The 22,225-nt window shown below is 37.6% G+C and overlaps 1 protein-coding gene across 2 annotated transcripts; it reads right to left on the reverse strand.

Annotated features, from left to right (window-relative positions):
- Window positions 1–510: 510 nt before the first annotated feature.
- LOC104604609 (uncharacterized) lies at window positions 511–20,736 on the reverse strand. Of its 2 annotated transcripts, XM_088890623.1 has the most exons (15): window positions 19,985–20,108; window positions 19,830–19,900; window positions 19,272–19,358; window positions 17,944–18,047; window positions 17,603–17,653; window positions 10,203–10,374; window positions 9,766–10,086; window positions 7,824–8,027; window positions 7,206–7,715; window positions 6,907–7,116; window positions 4,545–4,733; window positions 2,041–2,213; window positions 1,548–1,700; window positions 1,386–1,467; window positions 511–1,307 (listed from the first exon to the last, which is right to left on the reverse strand). In XM_088890623.1, the coding sequence occupies exons 3-15, from the start codon at window positions 19,344–19,346 to the stop codon at window positions 918–920; spliced, it is 2,634 nt and encodes an 877-aa protein (XP_088746749.1). In that variant the 5' UTR covers window positions 19,347–19,358; window positions 19,830–19,900; window positions 19,985–20,108; the 3' UTR covers window positions 511–917. The 2 variants fall into 2 exon arrangements, with proteins under 2 accessions (XP_088746749.1, XP_010267347.1); XM_010269045.3 differs by lacking the exon at window positions 19,830–19,900 and having other exon boundaries at window positions 19,985–20,736.
- Window positions 20,737–22,225: the final 1,489 nt, after the last annotated feature.

Raw genomic sequence — 22,225 nt, forward strand, 5'->3', positions numbered from 1 at the left:
GTTGCGAGAATCGATTTCGTATCAATGCTGGAGCCAACCAGCTAACATACCAATGAACCACCAACACCATCCACATCCAGCCCTTTATACTCAAAAAATATTTGCTAAGCCCATTTCCGCCCACTACACACAAAAATGTTTGCTGTTGGATTACATCATATAGCCGATACAAGAAATACTAGAAATTAGGGAATATGTAAATGTCCAAACTTCAAAGCTTATTAGCAAGGATCAACTTTTGAAATAGGCTGATACACGGAAGTATAAGAATTAGGAGCATCAATGCTTTGAAAAAAAAAATGAAGCTTAAAATACAATTAAAATTACATATTGAATAATTTTCTACCCTATGAAAAGAATTTTCAAACAATAATAATTCAAGTCTCCCACAATCCCACGGAAACCTTGAATGCAAAATATGACCTAATTATATAACCATAATAATACAATCTCATGCATTACTTTTCCAGGTGTACAAAGCAAGGATGAACCAATGACCAAAGGGCAAAGTACATAATTCATATTTTCATTGAGATTGCCTCTAAAAATGTTGAATGTATATACAGTTAGGAAAGAATACAGCTCAATTTGTGCCTACAGAGTATAAATGAATGATAAAAATGAAAAAAACAAAAAAAAAGGTTTGCATGGAAAGAAAAATTTCTTGGCCCCATTTGATTCGTAATGGACCCTTGAATTGATTGAATATCCTTCTATGGCTCATTTCGATTCTGATGCAGAAAATTGATGATAAAGAAGAAAGAATATGAATGGCAAATTAAAAAAAAAAAATGTGATTCTCTTCAATCTGCACAATCTTTCTTGGCTCCCAGTAGGATGAAAAAGAATGAGTTGAATGCTGGTTGATGAAATTGGTTAGTGGTTAGACCAAACCTCTGGAATGAGATTTGAGATTCCTATAATCCAAGTGTTTTCTGACTGTATCCATGCTTCTGCCTGCGTAATAATTTATCCTTTGTCTTTAACTTTTTGTCCATCTTCTGCCTGTACCTTTCCTCTCTTTCTCTCTCATAAATCCCTTGCCAATGCACTTCTCCCGTTAATGGCCACAGCCACCTCTCCCGTGGATGGTCCTTGTCATCAGCTGCCTCTGCCAGATCTTCATCTGTACTCTTTAATAACGTAGAATTAAAGTATTTTGTCCACATTATCCCTTTCCGTTCTTCAATAGGGTGTTGTTCCTCAAGGGAACCAGAATGTGGATCAATATAAACCATCTTCCGTGCACTATGGTAAGCCCAGACATTGACCAGGAGCTCCAAAATCCGGCAGTAACAGTGTTTTTTCTGTTGATCATAAAACAACCAATAATTTAATAACCCAAAAAACTAAAACTATAAATTATGACAGGTCATGTAGATTACCTCAAGCTCTGATAATCCCAGTAAACAGGTAGTGGTCTTGTTCAAATTATTACCCAAGCTATCAAGTGAATCAACAAATATCCTGTAATTCAGTAACGGAACTGTCAAAACATGAACAAATCCTCAATTTTGAGAGATACTGCCAGGATATCCACAACCTACCTTGAAAACATCACAAATTCCATAAAAGATGGTGTTGGCATTACCCAACAATGCAGTGCAGACCAGTGGCCACCATCTTCAGGCATGGGGGGTAGAGCTTCAATATGTGAAGGTAAGCCATACATTCGACGGAAGGCTTCTTCAAAAGCAGCTCTGCACGAATTTACAAATAAAATGATATTTACACTCTTCACTTGTCTGGGCAAAACAAATGAGTACTTTGTCAATTAAATAGCAATACAAATACAAATCTATGACCACTAATTCTAATATAAGGTTGCAATATAGCACATACTTAAATGCATTTTATTTTGCATCAATTTGGAAACACCACAAATTAAAGCAAGCCACTTTAGCTCAGGTTGTTAGTTTCAGCCATACAATTCCACATTTAGAATTTTAATGTGTTGATTAAAAGTTTAGAGTACAACATTCCCTGCCCACTCGTGCAAATAATTACATCAAACTCCAACGAATTTTTTATATTACACACCTGCAGTGGCCACCATTCAATATGTCACAAATAGACCAAAATGTAAGTATATTGTTTCCCTCAGTAACTCGACTTTCTAGAGCCAATCTGGCCCAGTAATAGATCACATCTCCTTCAGTTTCGGCCAGTATAGTTCTTTCCAGTGCTTCTTCAGCTTTAACAGATAAGGAAACCTGTTTCAGAAACAAACAACACATGAAGCTGTAAGCTGCTCACTGATGAAGCCACAAAAATTAAAAAACTCTCAAGGAAACTTTGCTTCTTTAGACCAAACAATAAAAAGAGTAGCAAGATCAACTAGGACAGCCACAGGAAAAAAAAAACATGACTTTCTCTTTACTTTTCCTTTTTTGGAATTTTAAAATTAAAGTATAGAAGTGATGTATATAGAAATGTTTAAATTGTTTTTCAAGTGTCCAAGATTAGATTTTCATGTCAGACACTTGTAGCAGCTACTTGTTACCTATATCTAATGTTGTTTATATCTGTAACTGGAGGCACACTAACAACAGCAAAGAGATTGGTACGGTACAGGTCATAGATGTCATGTTGATCCTACAGTTAAGGTGATGGAAGCTAAGATAGAGGTAAGGGAATGAATGGGATAGGATTGTAAATGGCTATGGAGGTGTGCAAGGTTAGTTAAAAGTGGAAAAATAAGCAAAATTTGTGGCTGATCAAGAGATGATCATGGAGTAATTAGATGATGAGGGAATGATGGGACAATGAGAAGTGATATATATATATATATATTGTGGTGGAGAGTAGTGATCTGATCCGATGATCAGTAGGGGGTATATTGGCTGGTCAGTAGTGGTGTCAATTGGACTGGATATGGTCCAATCTGATCCAGTACAATGTGAGTCCATTACAAATGGACCAGGTCCAATCCAATCCAATAAATATTTTGAACCAGTCCAATTCAATGTATGGACTGTCCAATCTGTTCAAATTCGTTTTAATTTAGATTGGTTTCAACCCAGACCTGGTCCATTGACACCTATATTCTTATCTTATATCAATGGACCAGGTATTGTCTTAATCCAACCCAATCCAATATAAATTTATTATGGACGGACCAAGTCCAATCCAATCTAATAAATATTTTGGACTGGATTGGTCCAATCCAGTATGTCATATTGGTCTGTCCAATCCGTCCAAATTGATTTTGGACTGGATGGGGTCCAGTCCAAACCGGTCCATTGACACCCTTACTAGTCAGCACCTGCAAGAAAGATTATTCTTATCTGGATCTGAGGTTAGAAGTAAATGCAATCTTCTAATGCATGAGCAATATGTCAATGAGGGAGAAATATAAACTTTCCACTCAAAAGGAACAACATAAAACATCCAAATTCTTCTCAGTGTCACACATCTACTACTGCTCCATTTGTAAAGAAGGATTTCCTAAATCCTATGGATGTTTGGCACCAATGCGTTTCATGAGTGTTCCATTTCACAAGCTTGACACATCACAAAAAAAAAATGGAAACACTGTTTAGTCATGTTTGGAAGCCATTTTTTGGGAAAAAATATTGCTGTAATGATTACATCTTGGGACTTGTGAGAGGGGGTTTCTTGAATCATCAATTTGGCATTTCTGGATCACCTTGTTGATCTTGAATCGCCAAGGGGATGTGGCACATTGAAACCTGAAAAAATGAATCTTTTCTGAGATGTCATATGGTTCTCATGAAAATATTATAAAAAAAAAAAAAAAAGCCAAAGCACTTTAAACTCCCAGTCAACATGCATCTCCACTAAACAGTTTTTTTTTTGTGTGTGTGTGTTTCAAAAAAAAAGAAAAAACAGGGGATTGCTTTCTGATTCTTGGAGAAACAGAACACATATGAAACGCATTGGTGCCAATAACCTGTCAGATATCTTGCACCACAAGTTTCTCTTCCTATCTATTACCCTATTAAAACCATTTCCTTCTAAACCTAATTTACAAACAAAAGATAGTAATCCTGGGCCAAATCTCTTATTGTTCTCCTAGTAATCAAAGATAGCAATATGTGACTTGAATCTTAAAAATCATAAGTTGCCAACATGGACCTCTGGGATCCGTAAGCCCAACAGTGAACCTTTTGGAAGCCCAAAAAGGTCCAATTTTCAGTCCAAAATTAGGCCCAATAAGTGGCCCAAGTTCAAATCCAATACACAAGCCCATTTTTAAGAAAACAGCCTTGACAGAAAGTCATTGTTGAGGATTTCTTCCATATTTCTGACCCTGCATCAGTACATCAGAGGTAATTGTAAAGAAAATATAGATTTTTGTTGATTATACAGAGCCATGGGGGAAGATGGAGAGAGGTTGCATAATGTAAGGTCTAGAAACAGTGATTGCATATCATTTAAGCAAAAAATGACTTGCTAAAGCTTCCCGAATACAAATTAGATATAATATGAGCTATAAATATGTGTGTGTTTAAATTGTTTGAATCAAACTTGTTCTAGATCCATGAATAATATTAACACCAGACCACCAAAAAATTGCATACCATCTTTCCAGCAGCACGCCACGACTGAAAACCAATCCAAGGTATATTGTGAATATTATCCACTCTATTTGCAATAGAGAACATTCCCCCAAGCTCACATATAAGATCCCTGTAATATGTATCATTCAGTACAGGAAGCCGTCCAGCTGCGTTCACATCATCTGAATTTAATCTCCGAGCACTTGTAGACTGATGATAAAGAGATTGAACAGTAAGAACAATTAAGAGAAATGGAGTGCAAGAATTCATCACGTTCAATGTTTAACTAGACCAAATAATATTCATCTTGCAGAAAAAAAGGAAGCCAAGAATATCCTTACACTAGGAATATTAGGATTTCAAATATTTGCAACAGAAACTAATTATCAAAAAAACATGTTTGCAACAGAAACTATAATAAATTAAATTGTTGTAACCATACCATCAATACTAGAAAACTATAATAAATTAAATTGTTTGAACCCACTAGGCTTAGGTTTGATAGTGCTAACCATAGCCAACTGCTCAATGCCAGGATTTCTCATCAGAACATTCCTCCTACTCTCTTTTCTAAAGACAAAGGTATATGCCTGAGAGAGTTATACTATCATAGGAAAGAATGTGTTTCCCTGCTAGGAACTCAAACACTCTGTTCTTCTCCACCAACTTTTGATAGGTAGAAGCATCCTTAGTACTCTCCCAAACTATAATCTCCAAATGGTCTATCTCCTGCCATAAAGTTTTCAAGGCAGAAAAGTATACAGCAAGAGGCTTATCTCCCTGTCTTGTTCTAATTACTTGAGTTCTTAACTGATAAGCTCTAGCAGCATTTTGACTCTGTGAGGTAGCATAGAGTTACATAGCCAATTACCACCATGTAATTTTCTTGCACCTGTCAAGAAGAATTTGTCTTGGGTTGCTTCTGTCCACCAATAATATATCCTAGTTTTCCATGTGCACCAATTGCCATCTTGGCTAATTATGACCATTCCAAATAATTTGTATCATCTAGTTTAACAATAGTGATAGTACCAAAAAGTGATTCAAATCTGTAGTGATAGTTTGTACCATCTAATTTAACAGTAGAAGTTTACTCAAAGTTGGTGGTGGGATGGCTACAAAAGGAAGAAGCTGGATTTTGGAACTACATAAGTGAAAGAAGGAAATCCAAGTGTCTGACACAAAACATGGATGTGAGACTAATGTGGGTTAAAAGAATTGCTAATGCTTTTGCTGATGTACTAGCTAAACAAGGGGTGGGAAGGAATCAACTGTTTTGGGATCAGTTGAAACACTGTTGAGGAGATTTAAGAGAGTTTACCTCTCCTCCTTTGATTCTTCTTTTGTACTATGTTTTATTATCTATTAATGAAATTTGTAGTTATTGATAAAAAAACATGATAGTACTAGACCCCAAAGGATCACTGGCACCTACCACACCCAGTCCAGGGTCACTAATCAGTTTTTGTTCAACTCCACTGCCTCCCATAGCTTCTCAAACAGCATAAAACACTAATAAAAAACATAACCTCCAGGATCAGATTAATCCCTTCTGGACAGCCCAAAACTCTTCTGAAAACAAAAAACAAAGAACACTAATCCAAAGAGATTTCTCTGCGAAACAAAATGGCTATCGATCACACTAGGATCCCCAGAAACAGCTAGAAATCGAACCGTAACTTATACAAATTCCTTAGAAATTCAAAAAAAAAAAAAAATCCTGAGCACCTCCCTCCAACTCAAAATCAAAGAGTCCACTTCAACAAGATCACTCACCTAGTGTCTGAAATCCACCAAAAAAATCCAAGAACAAGGCCTTTCTTGAACCAACAATCAACCCTCTATTCTTCCATGCAATCAGCTGATATAGGATAGCATGGATCAATCTCGAGAATCTCTAAAGATTGCTCTGATACCAACTAGAAATTAATAGAGACAAAAAAATATTTAAGAAATAAAAGAAAAAAGAAGAAGAAAGTCTCTTGAGAATAGAAGAAGGAGAAGAGGGAAGAGAAAGCCAGTAATGATCTGGCCACCTCTCCCATTAACTTTTGTACTTAAGAAATTAAAAACATACAGTGTCAAACATGCCCTCAATAGGGCGGATACTGTCAACATACTTAAACACCAGTTTAAAAGAGAACTAAAATAATGGGCCTTGGGTCCAATAACACTAACTAAATAACAAGAAAACAAATAACAGTAAATCCTCAACAATGTGCATAATAAAAGAGAAAAAAAAAAGCAAATCTCCATAGACATGATTTGGCATCTAGTTGCAATTAATGGCATGAAATAAGATAGAACTTACAAGAGATATAAATACATGGAAATCAGTGATGGAAAGAATGGTCCTAGAAATTTTAGAGTCAACAAAACTCACCAAACTTAACCCACGGTACAGAGAACCATGATGTAGAAATGGCCAGGCTCCAGCTCCACTGTAAATTTCATAAATACATAATGGCTGACCTGTCCTTTCTAACTCACCTTCATCTCTTTCATTTGCTACAAATTTAAGTTTTTCATGTTTCTTGGCATTGCGGTATATCCCATCCCATGACCTTGAGGTTTTCTCCATCCTTTCTTCAAGCTACAGATTGACACACAATGCTGTACTTTAGTGTTTTTTCCACTGGAAACAAAAATAAATAAAGAAAAGAAAAGAAACAATCGCCATACCTCCTCCATTTCCCGCATCTCATAATCTATGTAGCTTTCTATTTCCCCCAAAACATCCCAATCTAGCTGGGTGAGGATGTCTTGTGTCAGAATCTCGGGTTCATTGTCTGTGATATTCCATGCATTATTTTGCCCAGCAAATTGTTCCTCCAGGACATACACAACACTGGTTTTTCTCCTGGAACTAGTATTTTGACCAAAATTCAGGATTTCAGTACCTCTCTCCATTTCATTCCTAAAAAAGTTCCACTCCCATGCATGTCCCTGAAACTGAGAAACAGGCTGGGGAAACAATGCATCAGATGGAAAATGAAGTATATTTTCTAGAAGCTTTGCATAAGAAGCTACACATTCTGATGCCATCATGTTCTTAGCAAGCAACTTTCCAGAGGAAGAAACCAAATGAGCATATTTAGAAAGTTTCCTGTCTGTTATTAAATGAGAGAAAGCTCTCAACAATGCCTCAGGATTATGTTTTCTGAAAATTAAGGCATGAACTCCATCAAGAACCTGTAATTTTATAATTGTTTTATACAAAGTAAGAAACACAATAAAAAAAACACAACCAAGCTTTTAGATTAAAGTTGACCAGGATAAGATAAACTAGCCTAAACTCACATATCTTTTTATGATGGGCAAATCAGGTGCAACCACAGGGATTCCAAAGGCCATGGCCCGGGTCAGTAATGGAGGAAAACCTTGTTCATCTTGGAAGGATCCATACAGAACAATGTCAGACATTAAAAAAGCACCATTTGCATCACCATCAATACCATAGTGCCTTAAAGAATCATGAGGAAGTCCTAGGTGTGAAGAAACTTCCTGCACCAAAAAAAAATATGAGATCAATTAACACTTCAAAGTAATAGTCATCAAGAAGAGAAAAATAAGATAGTGCTCCTACAATAAGATGATAATAACACATCTAGGGAATATTAAATCTGAATAAAAACCATTTTTGTTAGCCAGCATTGCTGTTTCCAAAGGATAAAGACAAAAGCATATAACTAAATAAAATCTGCTAAAGCACAATTGGAATTGAACCCTGAATATTTCTGCGGACCATTGGGTGTGATAAACCCTTTCATATCCTGTACATTAAGATCATGGATTAGGGAAATAATAACTCTTAAACATCCTTTAAATTGACCTTTTTGTTCCATTTGGAAATTTATTTGATACAAAATTATACAAAGAGAAGTTGCTAACAAGAGATAACACAAATTAATTTTTTTCCCATGAGAATTTTGTGCCAGCAAACAGAACAAAATTACAATAACCTATTATCAGTTATGTATATTATTTTTACCTAGGCTTTCCTTTGGGATATTGCATTTGATAACTATAGCCCTATCTCTATTCTTCCTGCTTTTGTTTTTCCCATGTTAGCCTTGTTTACCAATAATGGTCAAAAGTTTTATTGATTATGCTCTAAAGAATGCTGTACAAGTTATGATAAAGTATCCCTATCATTAGGTCAGCAACTGCTACCCATCCTTCCTTTTCCTTTCTTTTGTTACAACTCTCCCCAGGGGATCATCCCCCAATGCAACCGTCTCCATCCACTCCTTGAATTGCAAGTGCGCCAGCCATATAATTGGCTGCTCTTGGTGCCCACCTGTATTTGATTCCCAATAACCCAGCCATCTTTTTAATGTCTCTAAATCCATGTTATAATGCAATGATCCCCCGTTTTCATTGTAAGCCAGCCAACTACTACATGATGTCATGAGTAGTGAAAATTAGAAGCCATCTGCTAATTTCCCCAATGAACCACCTACATGAAACTGTTTTCAATGATATTTTCTTTCAATTGTATTTTCTCTTTGAAAATTTTGGCATTTGTCTCTTTGCACACACCAAAGAAGAATTGCTCTAGTGCCTCTCCACAGCCACTTGCCCCTTTCTTGGGAGAGAAAACGAAGAGCTGAAGATGCTTTTGATATCCCCAGGAGCACTCCACCTACAGCCTAATAAAGAAAAAGAAAATCCCAAAATACTTCAAATGAAAGAACAGGAGATTGGTAGGCAGTATGTAGTCTCACAACTTGCCTTACAAAGAAAGGATATATTGAGCAAGAGATACCAATAGGGACTTCCCTTTTGGAGATTCTCATAAGTGTTGGTCTTCACGTGTATGTCTTCCCAATATAAGGCTCATATTTTAGGTGGCCCAATTTTGGTAAGTATTGGTCTTCATGTCTATGCCTTCCCAACATAAGACTCTTATTTTAGGTGGCACCCGGCCACCATGCTAGCCTCCTTAATAATGTAAAATTAAATATTAGAGGCTGATTTGTGGGTCTACTCTTCCTGGGAATCCATTTGTAGTGATTGTTAGACTATGGATGGCTGGGCCAAATGGCTCAGATTTTTCTCCTCTAAAGGAGTGCACTAATGCTGCATTTTTATTTATTATCCTATAAAATCTTGTTGATCTCGTAATAGTCAAGGAAAAAACAACAAATTATACTATTCCCATATTTATTTCCATACATGATAAAAAGTGTAACTTCAGTTTGATAGCTAATACATGAGAAACTGATTGATAGCCAATTACCTGCAAAGCATCATTATATCCATCACTTGAGTTTCCACACAAGAAGACAAATTTAAATGATCCTCCTTCCTCTTTCTTCCTTGTAAATTTGATCAGCAGAGGTCCTATGACATGCATGGCCACAGCATAGTCCCAGGAGAGCTTATTGTAGTGGAAAGAACTCCCAATAACTAAAATCACCAGATCATCATTATGCAATCCATGGTCTTTCTTTATTTGATATTTGGAATGGGACCTAATATAGCTCTCTGCAGCCCAAGCATCCAATGGAGATCCAGGAACTACAAAGAAGTTCCCAGTATCAAGCAAACTATACAACATCTGCAAGAGGTAGGAAAAAATCATAAAAAGGAATTCCATAAGAATGTCCTATTAATGGATTAATTAACAATGATGTCTTTGTAATAAAGCAAATTTTGATAAGCCTGAAAATTTACCGGCAGAGAAAAATCGGGAAAGACAACAACATCAGCCCTGCCAAAAGCACTTCTCCATTCAGTAATAATACGTTCCCATCCCATCTCATCATAAATAGGGAGCCGCTTTGCAAGGGTATCCTCTTGAATTATCCATATCATTGGTACAGAACAAAACGGCTCCTGCATAAGGCTGCATAACATATAAACTTCACTAATCTAAAATAAAATATACCACAGAAACAGACCATGAGATACCTTTGTTTCTATATGCATGTATATGTTTGTATACATATACTTGTATCAATGCTTCAACATATTTAAGGACATTTTGAGGTATTATTTAAAATATATACTTTATTAAGAGTTGTTAAAATATTTATAAGAATGCAATGGTTTTCTATAAAGATCCTAATATTCTCATCCCTTTGTTTACGTGATCGTTTATTCATTTATATGTTTTTCCTACATAGAAATAAACTCTTGTTATGCATGCTACATATTTCTACTTATAATAGTTTGATTTTTTTCAAAATTTGAAAAAATCATGAAGCTTAAGTCTCATTCCTCGAGGCTTATTACCTGTTTGAGAGGTCTATCCCGCTGCATCTTTTACCTTTCACAAATTTCAAGGCACAAAAGGCTAAAAAACGATTTTTGGTGAAAAAAAAAACAAAATTAGAGGTCATTCAGCCCCTTGAATGACTCTTGTCTCAAGCTTTTTTTAGCTTTGGACCAGCTCCTGGCGTTTTTCCTTTTAAAACATTCCATATAAGACAAAAGTGTTCTTTTCACTTCTTTTCATGAAATGCCATTCCCTTTATGCAACCATCATTATTAATCAAAAAAGCACCCAAGTGCTCACCAAACATTCCTCAACTCTTTCCAACTGCTGCTCCTAAAAATCTATTGCGAAGCAGTTCAACCTAAGCTTAAGCCCTTCAAAATGGGGACTATGTCTCACACATCTAAAGGTCCTTGTGCCTTGCCTGAATCCCTGGATTCACTACATATAATAGATGCTTTCCTACCCATTATTTAGGAATAGTTTATTCCGTCATGCTGTCCTTCAAATTAGTAGTGAACTATTTGCAGCAAGTTCATCTGTCGCAGGTGGTCCAAATGCTTAGACTGTATGGAGAGATATCCCTTTTCTGTGTGATGGGAAATTTTGGAACAAAAAGAATAAAAATATTATGGAAAAAAAGAATACTATTAATCGTGTATGCCTGGACCTGTGCTCTTCTGTACTTGATTTTATGTGGTCTAAAGACTTCGAGGAGATAGAGAGACTTCTTTATAGGACATGGACTTTACATTTTGGTCAAAATTGTTAACAATTTTATGGCATATTTTCGTATTTAGGCATTGTTTCAATAGAATCTATATTTATAATTTTTTTCTTTTTAATTAATTTCTTATTACTTATTAGCTATCTGTTGAGTGGGCCGACTTGTGTTTAGTTTATTTCCTTTTAAATTAAGATGTTGTTGGGCCTTGGGCCCATTAGTCTTTATTTCTTAAAGAGTTGTAATTACTTAGGTTGAGTTGCCGCCCTACTTAGGGCATCTTTGTAATATCTCATACTTAAGTTAATTATAAATAGAATGAGGGGTTGGCAGCTAGGGTTAAGTAAATCTATCCTAGTCGACCTTCTTCTCTTTTCTCCCCTTTCCTTTGTCTCTTGCTGAAATCCCCAACTTTCTACTCTTCCTTTCACAAGAAGCTTGGCCGAAATCAGCACATAAGGTTTTCTACTTGGCATCAGAGCAGGTTGAAGGTTCTTGAAGAGATTTGTTCCTGCAGCCCTAGATCGGCCGACTGCATGGAGATTTAAGAGGCTGATCGAAGCTTTCAGGTAAGCCCAGTTTTTGGATTTTCTTTATGGATCTGTATGCCCTATAGCTGGTCTAGGGTTTCTCATCAGAATCAGGAAAAACTGGAGAAAGGGGAAGAGTCCTGATTTTGTTGGACTCTTCAATTTTGACCTAGGTAGTGGCACCCTATTTTTTTAGGGTTCCTCTGGGTTTTTTGTAAGGGGCGATTCAAGTTCCATGTGGTTTGGAGGCCTCTACAGAGGGCGGTTGCTTCTTCTCTCTCTTCTCCCCATCCCACCGAAAAGGAATCTTTCGTGGGAAGAAAGTCCAGGACACCAAAGGAGTGTCGTTCATTCCAGAAGGTATTCTGTTTATTCTTGTTGCATTTTTTAGCTGTTTTCTGTACTTCTTTGAGACACATGGAGGGACACAGAGTTGAATATAAGCTCGAGAATGAAATGAGACCAGTGGGAGGAGGTGCTGGAGACCCCTTCGGAGCCGGAACCATTACTACAATTAGGTTGGATGGTACAAATTACTTGGAATGGTCCCAATCTGCAAAGATGGCCATTGGGGCTCATGGAAAATTGGGGTATATTACTGGTGAAGAGGTAAAACCCGAAGCTGGCAACTCCCGATAGGTGCAAGAAAATTATATGGTAATGACATGGTTGTGTAATTCTATGTTGCCACATATAAGTAAAATCTTTTTATGGGCAAACACTGCTAAGGAGATATGGGATGGGGTGGCAGAGACCTATTCACAGAAGGAGAATGTTGCTAGGGCTTATCAACTAAGAAATCAGATTATTGCTACTAGGCAGGGAGATAGATCTGTTGCAGCTTATTTTTCAGTCCTTAAGACCCTGTGGCAGGAGATTGATCATCTAGAGACCTTTGCTTGGGAAACCACCAAGGATGCAGCTACCTATCAAAGACACTTAGAGAAGTATAGGGTGTTCGAATTCCTTGCTGGCCTTAACCCTGAGTACGACATTGCACGACAGCATCTTCTTTCCAGGGATAGTGTCACTATCTCCCAAGCATATGCATTCGTGTCAGGGGAGGAGTGCAGGAGGGATGTAATGATGAAGAATCTCATGACTGATCAGTCTGCTATGGTAAGTGCTGTGAAACCTAAACAGAATGGCAATGAGAACAAGAAGGAAGACAAAAGGGACTTAGTCTGTGACTACTGTAAGAAACCGAAGCATACAAGAGATACTTGCTGGAAGCTTCACCCACATCTTGTGCCAACCAGATTGAAGAATAAGAAAGGAAATGCACATATGGCAGTTACTGGTGACACTTCGGCCCCTCCTACAACAGCTGCCTTGGAGTCTGTTGCAGCTGCTGCAGTAAGGGCCGAGCTTGAGAGGTTTGGGTTACTTCTGAATCAGAGGGATGCAGCTAGTTCCAATTCAGCCGCAACCGGACAACAAGGTACAGGTAGCACAGGTGGAACTCACTCTACCTCTCTTGCCCACACAGGTTGTCCACATGTCACTGCAAACTATGTTTCTGCTTCAGGTAAGGAGAGATCTCCTTGGATTATAAACTCTGGAGCCTCAGAGCACATGACCCATTGCTCCACCATTTTCTCCTCTTACCAGCTCAGTTCTGACAGAGATAGGGTCTCTACAGCTGATGGATCCCATGTTCCTATTGCTGGGAAGGGATCTGTCAAGATTAATGATTCCATTTGTTTACCCTCTGTCCTCCATGTTCCTAGATTGAGCACCAACTTGTTATCTGTTAGTAGTTTGACTAAGAATCTGAACTGCTCAGTAATTTTTTCTCCTGGACATTGTATTTTGCAGGATCTGGATTCAAAGAGGACGATTGGGAGTGGTCGTGAAGTGAATGGAATCTACCTCCTGGATACTCTTCCAATTCACCAAAGTCATCATGTTTGCAAGGGCAGTGAGTCAAAACTTGTGGATCAGATTATACTTTGGCATAATCGTCTGGGCCATTTGTCTTTTTCTTCTTTAAGTTCTTTGTTTCCAAAATTGTTTGAGTCAATGAGTCTGTCAAGGTTGAAGTGTGAAGGTTGTGAACTTGGAAAGCATTGTAGACACTCTTTTAAACCGAGTTATAAAAGATGTTCTTCTCTTTTTGATGTTATTCATTCGGATGTGTGGGGCCCTTATCATGTTCCCTCTATGGGCGGTTATCGCTATTTTCTCCTGTTTGTGGATGATTTCTCTCGATATTCCTGGATTTACTTGACGAAATCACGTGATGAGGTACCATCCTTGGTGAGACAATTCCATCAAATGGTATTAACACAGTTTGGAACTAGAATCAAGATGTTCAGATCTGACAATGCTAGGGAATATTTTGAAAGATATCTTGCCTCATATCTGTTGGAGTATGGTGTTGTCCATCAGAGTAGTTGTTCCTACAGTCCACAGCAGAATGGTGTTGCAGAGAGAAAGAACATACACATTGTTGAGACGGCAAGAAGCATGATGATCACAGCGACAGTTCCGGTTCGTTTTTGGGGTGATGCTGTTCTCACGGCAGTATATCTGATTAACAAGATGCCTTCTCGTATACTTGGATTCAGCACTCCATTCAGCCTTCTTTTTCCTCAGGGGGAGATGTTTCATATTCCTCTAAGGGTGTTTGGGTGTGTCTGCTTTGCGCATATTCTTGGTCCTTACCGTTTGAAGCTTGATCCCAAGGCAAAGAAATGTGTCTTCCTTGGATATGCAGAGAATCAGAAAGGGTACCGCTACTATGATCCAGTCTCTGGGAACCGGTTTGTTACTATGGACATCACTTTTTTCGAATCTACATACTTCTTCTCAAGGAATCCTTCTCAGGGGGAGTGTTTTGGGGAAGTAAGTCAGCAGTCTATCCCTCTCCCAGTTCCAGTTCCTATGCCTACTACTACTGTGCTTGACAACCATTGATGTCACCTACCTTGCCCCCCCCCTTTGCGTTCCGTCTCACAGTATTACTCACGGCAGAGACTTCATAAGGAGGTTGATTCCACTACAGCAGAACTCACACCATTTCCTATCGATCCCTTGGAGACTCCAGATTCGGCTGATACAGATCCAGGTATTCCTCTTGATCTCTCTACTATTTCAGTTCCCATTGGTCCCACTAACACTGTTACAGATAACCTTGATCTCCCTATTGCTCTTAGAAAAGGGAAGAGGAAGTGCATTGCTTATTGCATATCACAATACTTATCCTACAGTGGACTTTCTCCTTCCTACCGTGCTTTTCTCTCTTCTCTTGATTCCGTGTCTATACCCAAGGGTGTTAGTGAGGCTCTCTCCAAACCTGAGTGGAAGGCAGCTATGCAAGAAGAGATGGAGGCTTTGATTAAGAACCAGACATGGGAGATTGTGGACCTACCAGAAGGCAAGGAGACAGTTGGATGCAGATGGGTTTACACAGTAAAGTATAAGGCAGATGGAAGCATAGAGAGGTACAAGGCAAGACTTGTTGCAAAAGGATACACACAAACCTATGGCATTGATTATCTAGAGACTTTTGCACCAGTTGCAAAGATGACCTCTGTTCGGATACTCCTTTCTCTTGCTGCCTCATACTCTTGGCCCTTGTTTCAACTGGATGTGAAGAATGTTTTCCTAAATGGGGATCTGCAAGAAGAGGTGTATATGGATCTTCCAGCTGGTTTTTATGATAATGCTAAAGAGGGAAAGGTATGCAAGCTGAAGAAGTCACTATATGGCTTGAAACAATCCCCTAGAGCATGGTTCGACAGATTCAGAAAGGCCCTGATTGTTTTTGGCTACACTCAAACTCAATCTGATCACACCTTGTTTGTGAAGCGCAGGGGATCCTTGGTGTCAATCCTAATTGTTTATGTGGATGATATTGTTGTCACTGGGAATGATCTAAGTGAGATTGATAGTCTGAAGAGGAACTTGCATAAGGAATTTGAGATTAAGGACCTTGGAGAACTGAGATACTTCCTAGGCATTGAAGTTGCAAGATTGAAACATGGAATTTTTATCTCTCAAAGGAAGTATGTCTTGGACCTTCTCCAAGAAACAGGGAAACTTGGAACAAAGGCAGCTAGCACCCCCATTGATCAGAACCACAGAATCAGTGCATCAGAAGGTGAACCAGTAAAGGACCTCGGGAGGTACCAAAGACTTGTGGGTCGGCTACTATACTTGTGCATGACAAGACCGGACATCTCCTATGCAGTAAGTGTAGTGAGCCAATACATGCATGCTCCACGAGACCAGCACTGGAAGGCAGTTGACAGGATCCTTGCTTATCTGAAGGGACATCCAGGCAGAGGCATATTGTTTACTGATCATGGATAGCTCAAGCTAGAGACCTATACAGATGCGGACTGGGCAGGATGCCTCGATGACAGAAGATCAACTTCAGGAGTGTGCACCCTAGTTGGGGGCAACCTAGTCTCATGGAAGAGTAAAAAACAAACAGTTGTGGCAAGATCAAGTGCAGAAGCCGAATATAGGGCCATGGCACATGGAGTTTCAGAACTTCTCTGGATCCGTTCTCTATTGGAAGAAATCGATGTTCAGGCAGAAGAACCTATGATGCTATACTGCGATAACCAGGCAGCAATTAATATTGCTCATAATCCAGTCCAGCATGACCGAACTAAGCACATTGAAGTAGATAGACATTTTATCAGAGAAAGGGTAACTTTTGGAGAAGTTTGTCTTCCATACATTTCTTCTGATCTGCAGCTTGCTGATGTCCTGACAAAAGGCGTTGCAAAGAATAAGCTGGAGCATGATCTACGCAAGTTGGGGATGTATGACATCTACTCCCAACTTGAGGGGGAGTGTTGAGTGGGCCGACTTGTGTTTAGTTTATTTCCTTTTAAATTAAGATGTTGTTGGGCCTTGGGCCCATTAGTCTTTATTTCTTAAAGAGTTGTAATTACTTAGGTTGAGTTGCCACCCTACTTAGGGCATCTTTGTAATATCTCATACTTAAGTTAATTATAAATAGAATGAGGGGCTGGCGGCTAGGGTTAAGTAAATCTATCCTAGTCGACCTTCTTCTCTTTTCTCCCCTTTCCTTTGTCTCTTGCTGAAATCCCCAACTTTCTACTCTTCCTTTCACAAGAAGCTTGGCCAAAATCAGCACATAAGGTTTTCTACTCTATCAAAACGCAAAGATAATAATGATTAGTACTATACAGAATCTTTTATCAATCTCCTTTTGTAGGATTGGGTTTGAAGAGCCATGAGAAAGGAACCAAATATTTTGACATGTTTGGATTCTGATATGTGTTTTATGATACACAACTGTTCTTCCTCAATTCACAACGGGAATGCAGAACAACAATGCTTTCCTTGATTCACTTTTGAGGCTTTGACTTCATTTAGTCTTCTTTCCATTGACAAGCTGAGGTGATTGTCATTTTAAAGATATAGTAATAACATTTCAAAGTTACAAAACTCGTTACAATAAGGTTTGCGTTTCATAGAACTCAAAACTCCCACTTTACTCTTTTCTCTTGCCAAAAAGAAAACTCCCCCTTTTCCATAACCATGAGATGTCAAGATTGTGTGCATGTTGGTGAAAGAATCAAATGGAAAATCTAGATTAACTGCACCAAATAGCTCATACCTTGAAACAATGCCTTTTGTTTCAAGAGAGTCTACAATAATTCCTTCAAAACTGCAATAACAAAAATATCATAAGCGATTTGCACTTTGCAACCACTAGCAAAAGCAGTTAACAGTAAAGATGTATGCAAAAAGCAATAGGTTTGAGAGTGCATAAAAATAATACATGATATAATAACTTTAGAAATTTTCATACAGTTAAACAGTTAAGTCTCCTTTAAAGAAATGAGTTACAAAAGAAAAGGAAAAAGTTGGCAGCTGAAAAAAAAAATCTTGTTTTGGAACACCACAGCCACATGCAGAAGAAAACTAGACAAAACAGTAATAACTTGTTAAACCTACATTGACCAATCAACATTGACAGTTCTCTCCGGACTTAAAATGGAAGCCCGGCCTCCTATTTGCTCCCACAGTGAACGTGCTTGACCATCCTGTACTGCATATATCTGTAGAATATCACAATAAAAGAAAATAAGCTTGGAAGAGCCAATGGTAAAAATAAGTACAATAGGAGGAATCAACTTGGTGCCATAGTTTATGACTAATATTCTCTGGTATGTATTAACTAAAAGTTTTTTAAGAAATTTTCTGTGCATTATTAGATATTATAATGTATTTTCTGCCTATACATGTATAGTGTGGATAAATAGATGAATATCTAATATGACATTATTAACAAAGGATATGACACTGAACAGAATGGAATGGAAAAACAGGATTCATGTAGTGAACCTCATATAGTTAGGACAAGTCTGAGATGATGATGATCTAATATGACATTATTAGATAGCATAGACCAAGCCAATTATAACATCAAAGTGAATATAAGGAAATTCCTTAAGAATGACTCTTCCAGTTTGTTCTTTATATAAAAGACCAACTATTTTGTTTCCTTAAAAATAGAAATTACAAAAGATGAAAAGAATAAGAAGAAAGTTGAAAAGACAAACCCATCACTCATATACACTTAGTCTCTCTATAGCGAAAAAAATCAAGAAAGAAAAAAAAAGGTTTTCTTCCTACTTGACACTACCTAACCCACCCCTATCCCATACTCTCATCTTTTTCCACCCTAAACCCCTTACAAAATTTTTTTGAGGCTTTGAGATACAATTGACATGGATTATTCTTGTTTTATGTTAATCTGTCATTTTGTTGATTTTATTGTCTCTGTCTAATCCAATGCTCAAGCTTTTTTTTCCTTTTTTGTTTCATTTCCCATTTTGAACTTGACGATAATGTTTTGGAGGTTGGAAGGAAATTATTTTATTTTAGTAGTAGGTATAAATTAATTATAGGAAGCAAACACAAATTTTTAACTTTTATCCTTATATATACATACCTAAAACAAAAGTTGGAAGTAAAGTGTTATGTTTTGCAAAGGAAAATAATTATAAAACAAAATATATAAAAGCTGCCTATAACCAATATGCTAATAATAACTAATAAAATATCTTTCATTTCAGGGCCTACTGTACACAAAGTGGCCTTCAATAAAAATACCTTCATAGTTTATTAATTAAGTGCATTGAAGTAACAACACATAAATTGAGGTAAAAGTTCCATTGTTAGTTTATTAATTAATAGTAAGAAACTCTTATGCATGGCCTACTATGAAAATGAGCCCTGCAAGTTATGAGAAAGAAAACATAATGAAGAAGCAACGCCACCTTGAGCACATATCCTATCCCCTGGAGATTCTTCATCACAGTGAACAGCAGCAAGGAAGATGGGTTATTTTCCATATTTCCTAAGATCTGAGATTCAAAAAAAGAATTCAGTTAATTCAATGGCAGATTGTAAATGTAAAGATCTTCTCCTTTGCAAAATATTGTCGTTCAGTCAACATTAGACTGATTTTTTAATCAGCTCAATATTAGACTGATTTGTTGGCACAGACATCGGTAATGCCTACATTGGAATTACCAATGTAATCTGAAAATAAGTTAGTAATTTTTCAATTTATATCACAGAAGGCTTTCTTAGTATAGAAGCTTTCGGTATATGGAAGTCGAGTGCAATGTAAACAATTTTAGACTGCGAATCATGCACATACAAAAACAACCTCAAATGTAATGCACAAGTATCTATGAAGTGTCAGAAACTGAAACTAACAAATAGCCCATGCAATTCAAAGAGATAGAGAGGTAGAGAATGGCATCTAGCCATACGATACTTTGCATATATAAAAGTGCAGTCTTAGGATCTTAAACACCAGTGCACATAACTGTGTAACACCATGCTGCGCTCAATTATGTGAAACTAAGCACGTTCTTGATATAACGATCCACTAAATCAGCTGAGAAAAACAATTGTTAAATGTAACCAAGAAAAAAAAAAGCACGCGAAGCGAAGAAGAATAAGAACTATAAGAAATACTCACAATCGCCAATCTAGGTGGACGAATGGCAAGTCTTGCCTCCAGTCGCATCCGATCAAGACCGCCCTGTTTCTCAAATCTATCCAACAACTTCGTTGGAATGAATTGAAGAGAAGTTCCAAACCTCAGCACCTTCCGAAATGGCATCCTTCTATCTCCGCTCTGGCTAAAAACTGAAGCCATCGAATTCTGTAACACTACAGATGCCACAACAAATACAACAACAGCGAAAATGACCGCGCCATAGAACAAGGACGTTGCTTTAAACGGGAATCCCTTGCGAACGACTCGATTAGGATTGCGATGCCGCCATAGCCTATCCGACCGACGATCCTTCTCATCTCCCTCTTCGTCATGGCTTCTCTGGCCCTCGTGAAAAGGATTTCGCTTGAACCGAAACCTGTCGCGAATCGAATGGAACCCTAGACCCCAACTGTTGTCCGATGCCGGAGGCAGAATCTCAGGAGTCGAGCCTCTTCCCATCTCAGCTTCCTCTTCTGTTTTGTTTCCTCCCGAACGAACAAAAATTACAAAATCAAGGAAAGCTAATGGCGGGAGAGGCGTACGTAAGATAGGTGCGCCCTGAGGACGGACGGCTCTTCGAACAGTGGCTGCCGTGGCAGTGTCGAGATCGTCGGCATGAATGAATCAATCGACCTGGCTTTGAACCTCTCTCTCTCTCTCTCTCTCTCACTGTGAGTTTTACATTTTAGTCGTTTTTTTTATGGGTATTGCGGATCTGTTATTGCCGGTTCCTTTTTTGCTTGTTAGTTAAAAACGTTACGAAGAGATGACGTTATATGCCGGAAACTTATGCTGTGTTTGGTTGGAAGGAGAAGATGGAAAAGAAAGGGTTGTATAGGTTTCCCTGACTTTTCTTTCAAACCAAACACAGCTTAAAGTTTATGAATCGGGTCGGGTGGCTGGGACGCAGCACGCAGGGTGTTCACATTCCGGTTTGGTGATCAAATCAGCGAAATACGGTTGACAATCAAGCCAAAATATTTTGATACGAAAATTAATCAAAATAAACTTTTTTCCGGCGAAACCAAACTGTTTTATTAGGGTGTAGTGTGGTTTTCAATGGGCTTTGGATCATTCCATTGGATTAATCCTTAGTATATGGGCTTTCATAAATAACAAGTATAGTCTATGTGAGCACTAAATTTAGTTTGAACAAAATATTTTTAAGAGACCAAAGTCAATTCCATTAATCATCAAATATAGTTTCAAAAATTCATATAATATATGCATATATACGTGGTTTGGTTTTTAAAATTCAGGAAACCAAACCATTTTTATGTCCAAACCATCAATTTCAATTGGTTCAATTCGGTTTAATAGTCTCGATCATATAATGAGTGAAAATTAGAGCGGCAATAACAAATACTTAGTAGATAGTATAGCAATAACCAGATAATAATAATAATAATAATAATAATAGGAGTACAAGTCGAGTGGTTGACCTAGGTCTAAGCTCAACCCATGTCCAACCCTAAGAATTAGGCCCAAGTCTCAAGCCTGATACCAAGCTCTTTCTCTCTCTACATCACTCTTTGTGAGAAGTTGTTGCCGCTATCTCACTGACGAAGAGTTGATCGGTATACTGTCATCGGATGCAAAAAAATAATAATAATAATGTCCAACAATACCAAAAAAACCATTTGCATCTTTTATGTTGTGGCCAGAGAGAACGTTTGTAAACACATATACCATACTAGCTATTTTAATCATATCACAACCAATATTTTTATGAATTATTGGGTTGGGGTAAGGTTATTCAAACAAATCATAAAATTGTAGTTTTTTATTTAAAAAGCTTTATTTTCTAAAGTTAATTGACAAAATACTAACAAAGGGGTCTTTGTTACAATGTAAAAGTTTAGGGGGTCTTTGTCACAAGTAAGAGTTTAAGAAAGTCTTTCTTACAAATGAGTAAGTACAGAGAGTATTAGATACAGACCCCATAGTGCAGGGGTCTTTGCAATTTATCCCCCGCCCCCAAAAAAACAAAAAAAAACAGGTAGTTTCTTTGCAATTAATGCAAATTCGTTTGCATTGATGCATGCAAAAGTACAAGAGTACAAATAAATGAGAGCAGTACCTTGTTTGTTTCAGGTTTTATTTCACTTTGTTTGTTTGCAATGCAAATGAAGTAAAAAACATAACCTAGAACAAAGTAGCACAAAACTTGAAGCAAAAGTGAACACAATAGAATTTGCATTCTTCTCATCTTCACATAAT

The sequence above is a fragment of the Nelumbo nucifera genome, chromosome 6, assembly GCF_055504915.1.
Source record: "Nelumbo nucifera cultivar China Antique chromosome 6, China Antique-T2T, whole genome shotgun sequence".
NCBI lineage: Eukaryota > Viridiplantae > Streptophyta > Magnoliopsida > Proteales > Nelumbonaceae > Nelumbo > Nelumbo nucifera.

What these genes read in the sequence shown, in the direction of transcription:
- LOC104604609 (XM_010269045.3), bottom strand. Translation starts at nt 20,464, where the DNA reads ATGGGAAGAGGCTCGACTCCTGAGATTCTGCCTCCGGCATCGGACAAC. An exon ending in AGATGCGGGAAATGGAGGAG is followed by an intron (nt 7,117 to 7,205) that starts GTATGGCGATTG and finishes GTCAATCTGTAG; the next exon opens with CTTGAAGAAAGGATGGAGAA. An exon ending in TGGGATTATCAGAGCTTGAG is followed by an intron (nt 1,308 to 1,385) that starts GTAATCTACATG and finishes TATGATCAACAG; the next exon opens with AAAAAACACTGTTACTGCCG.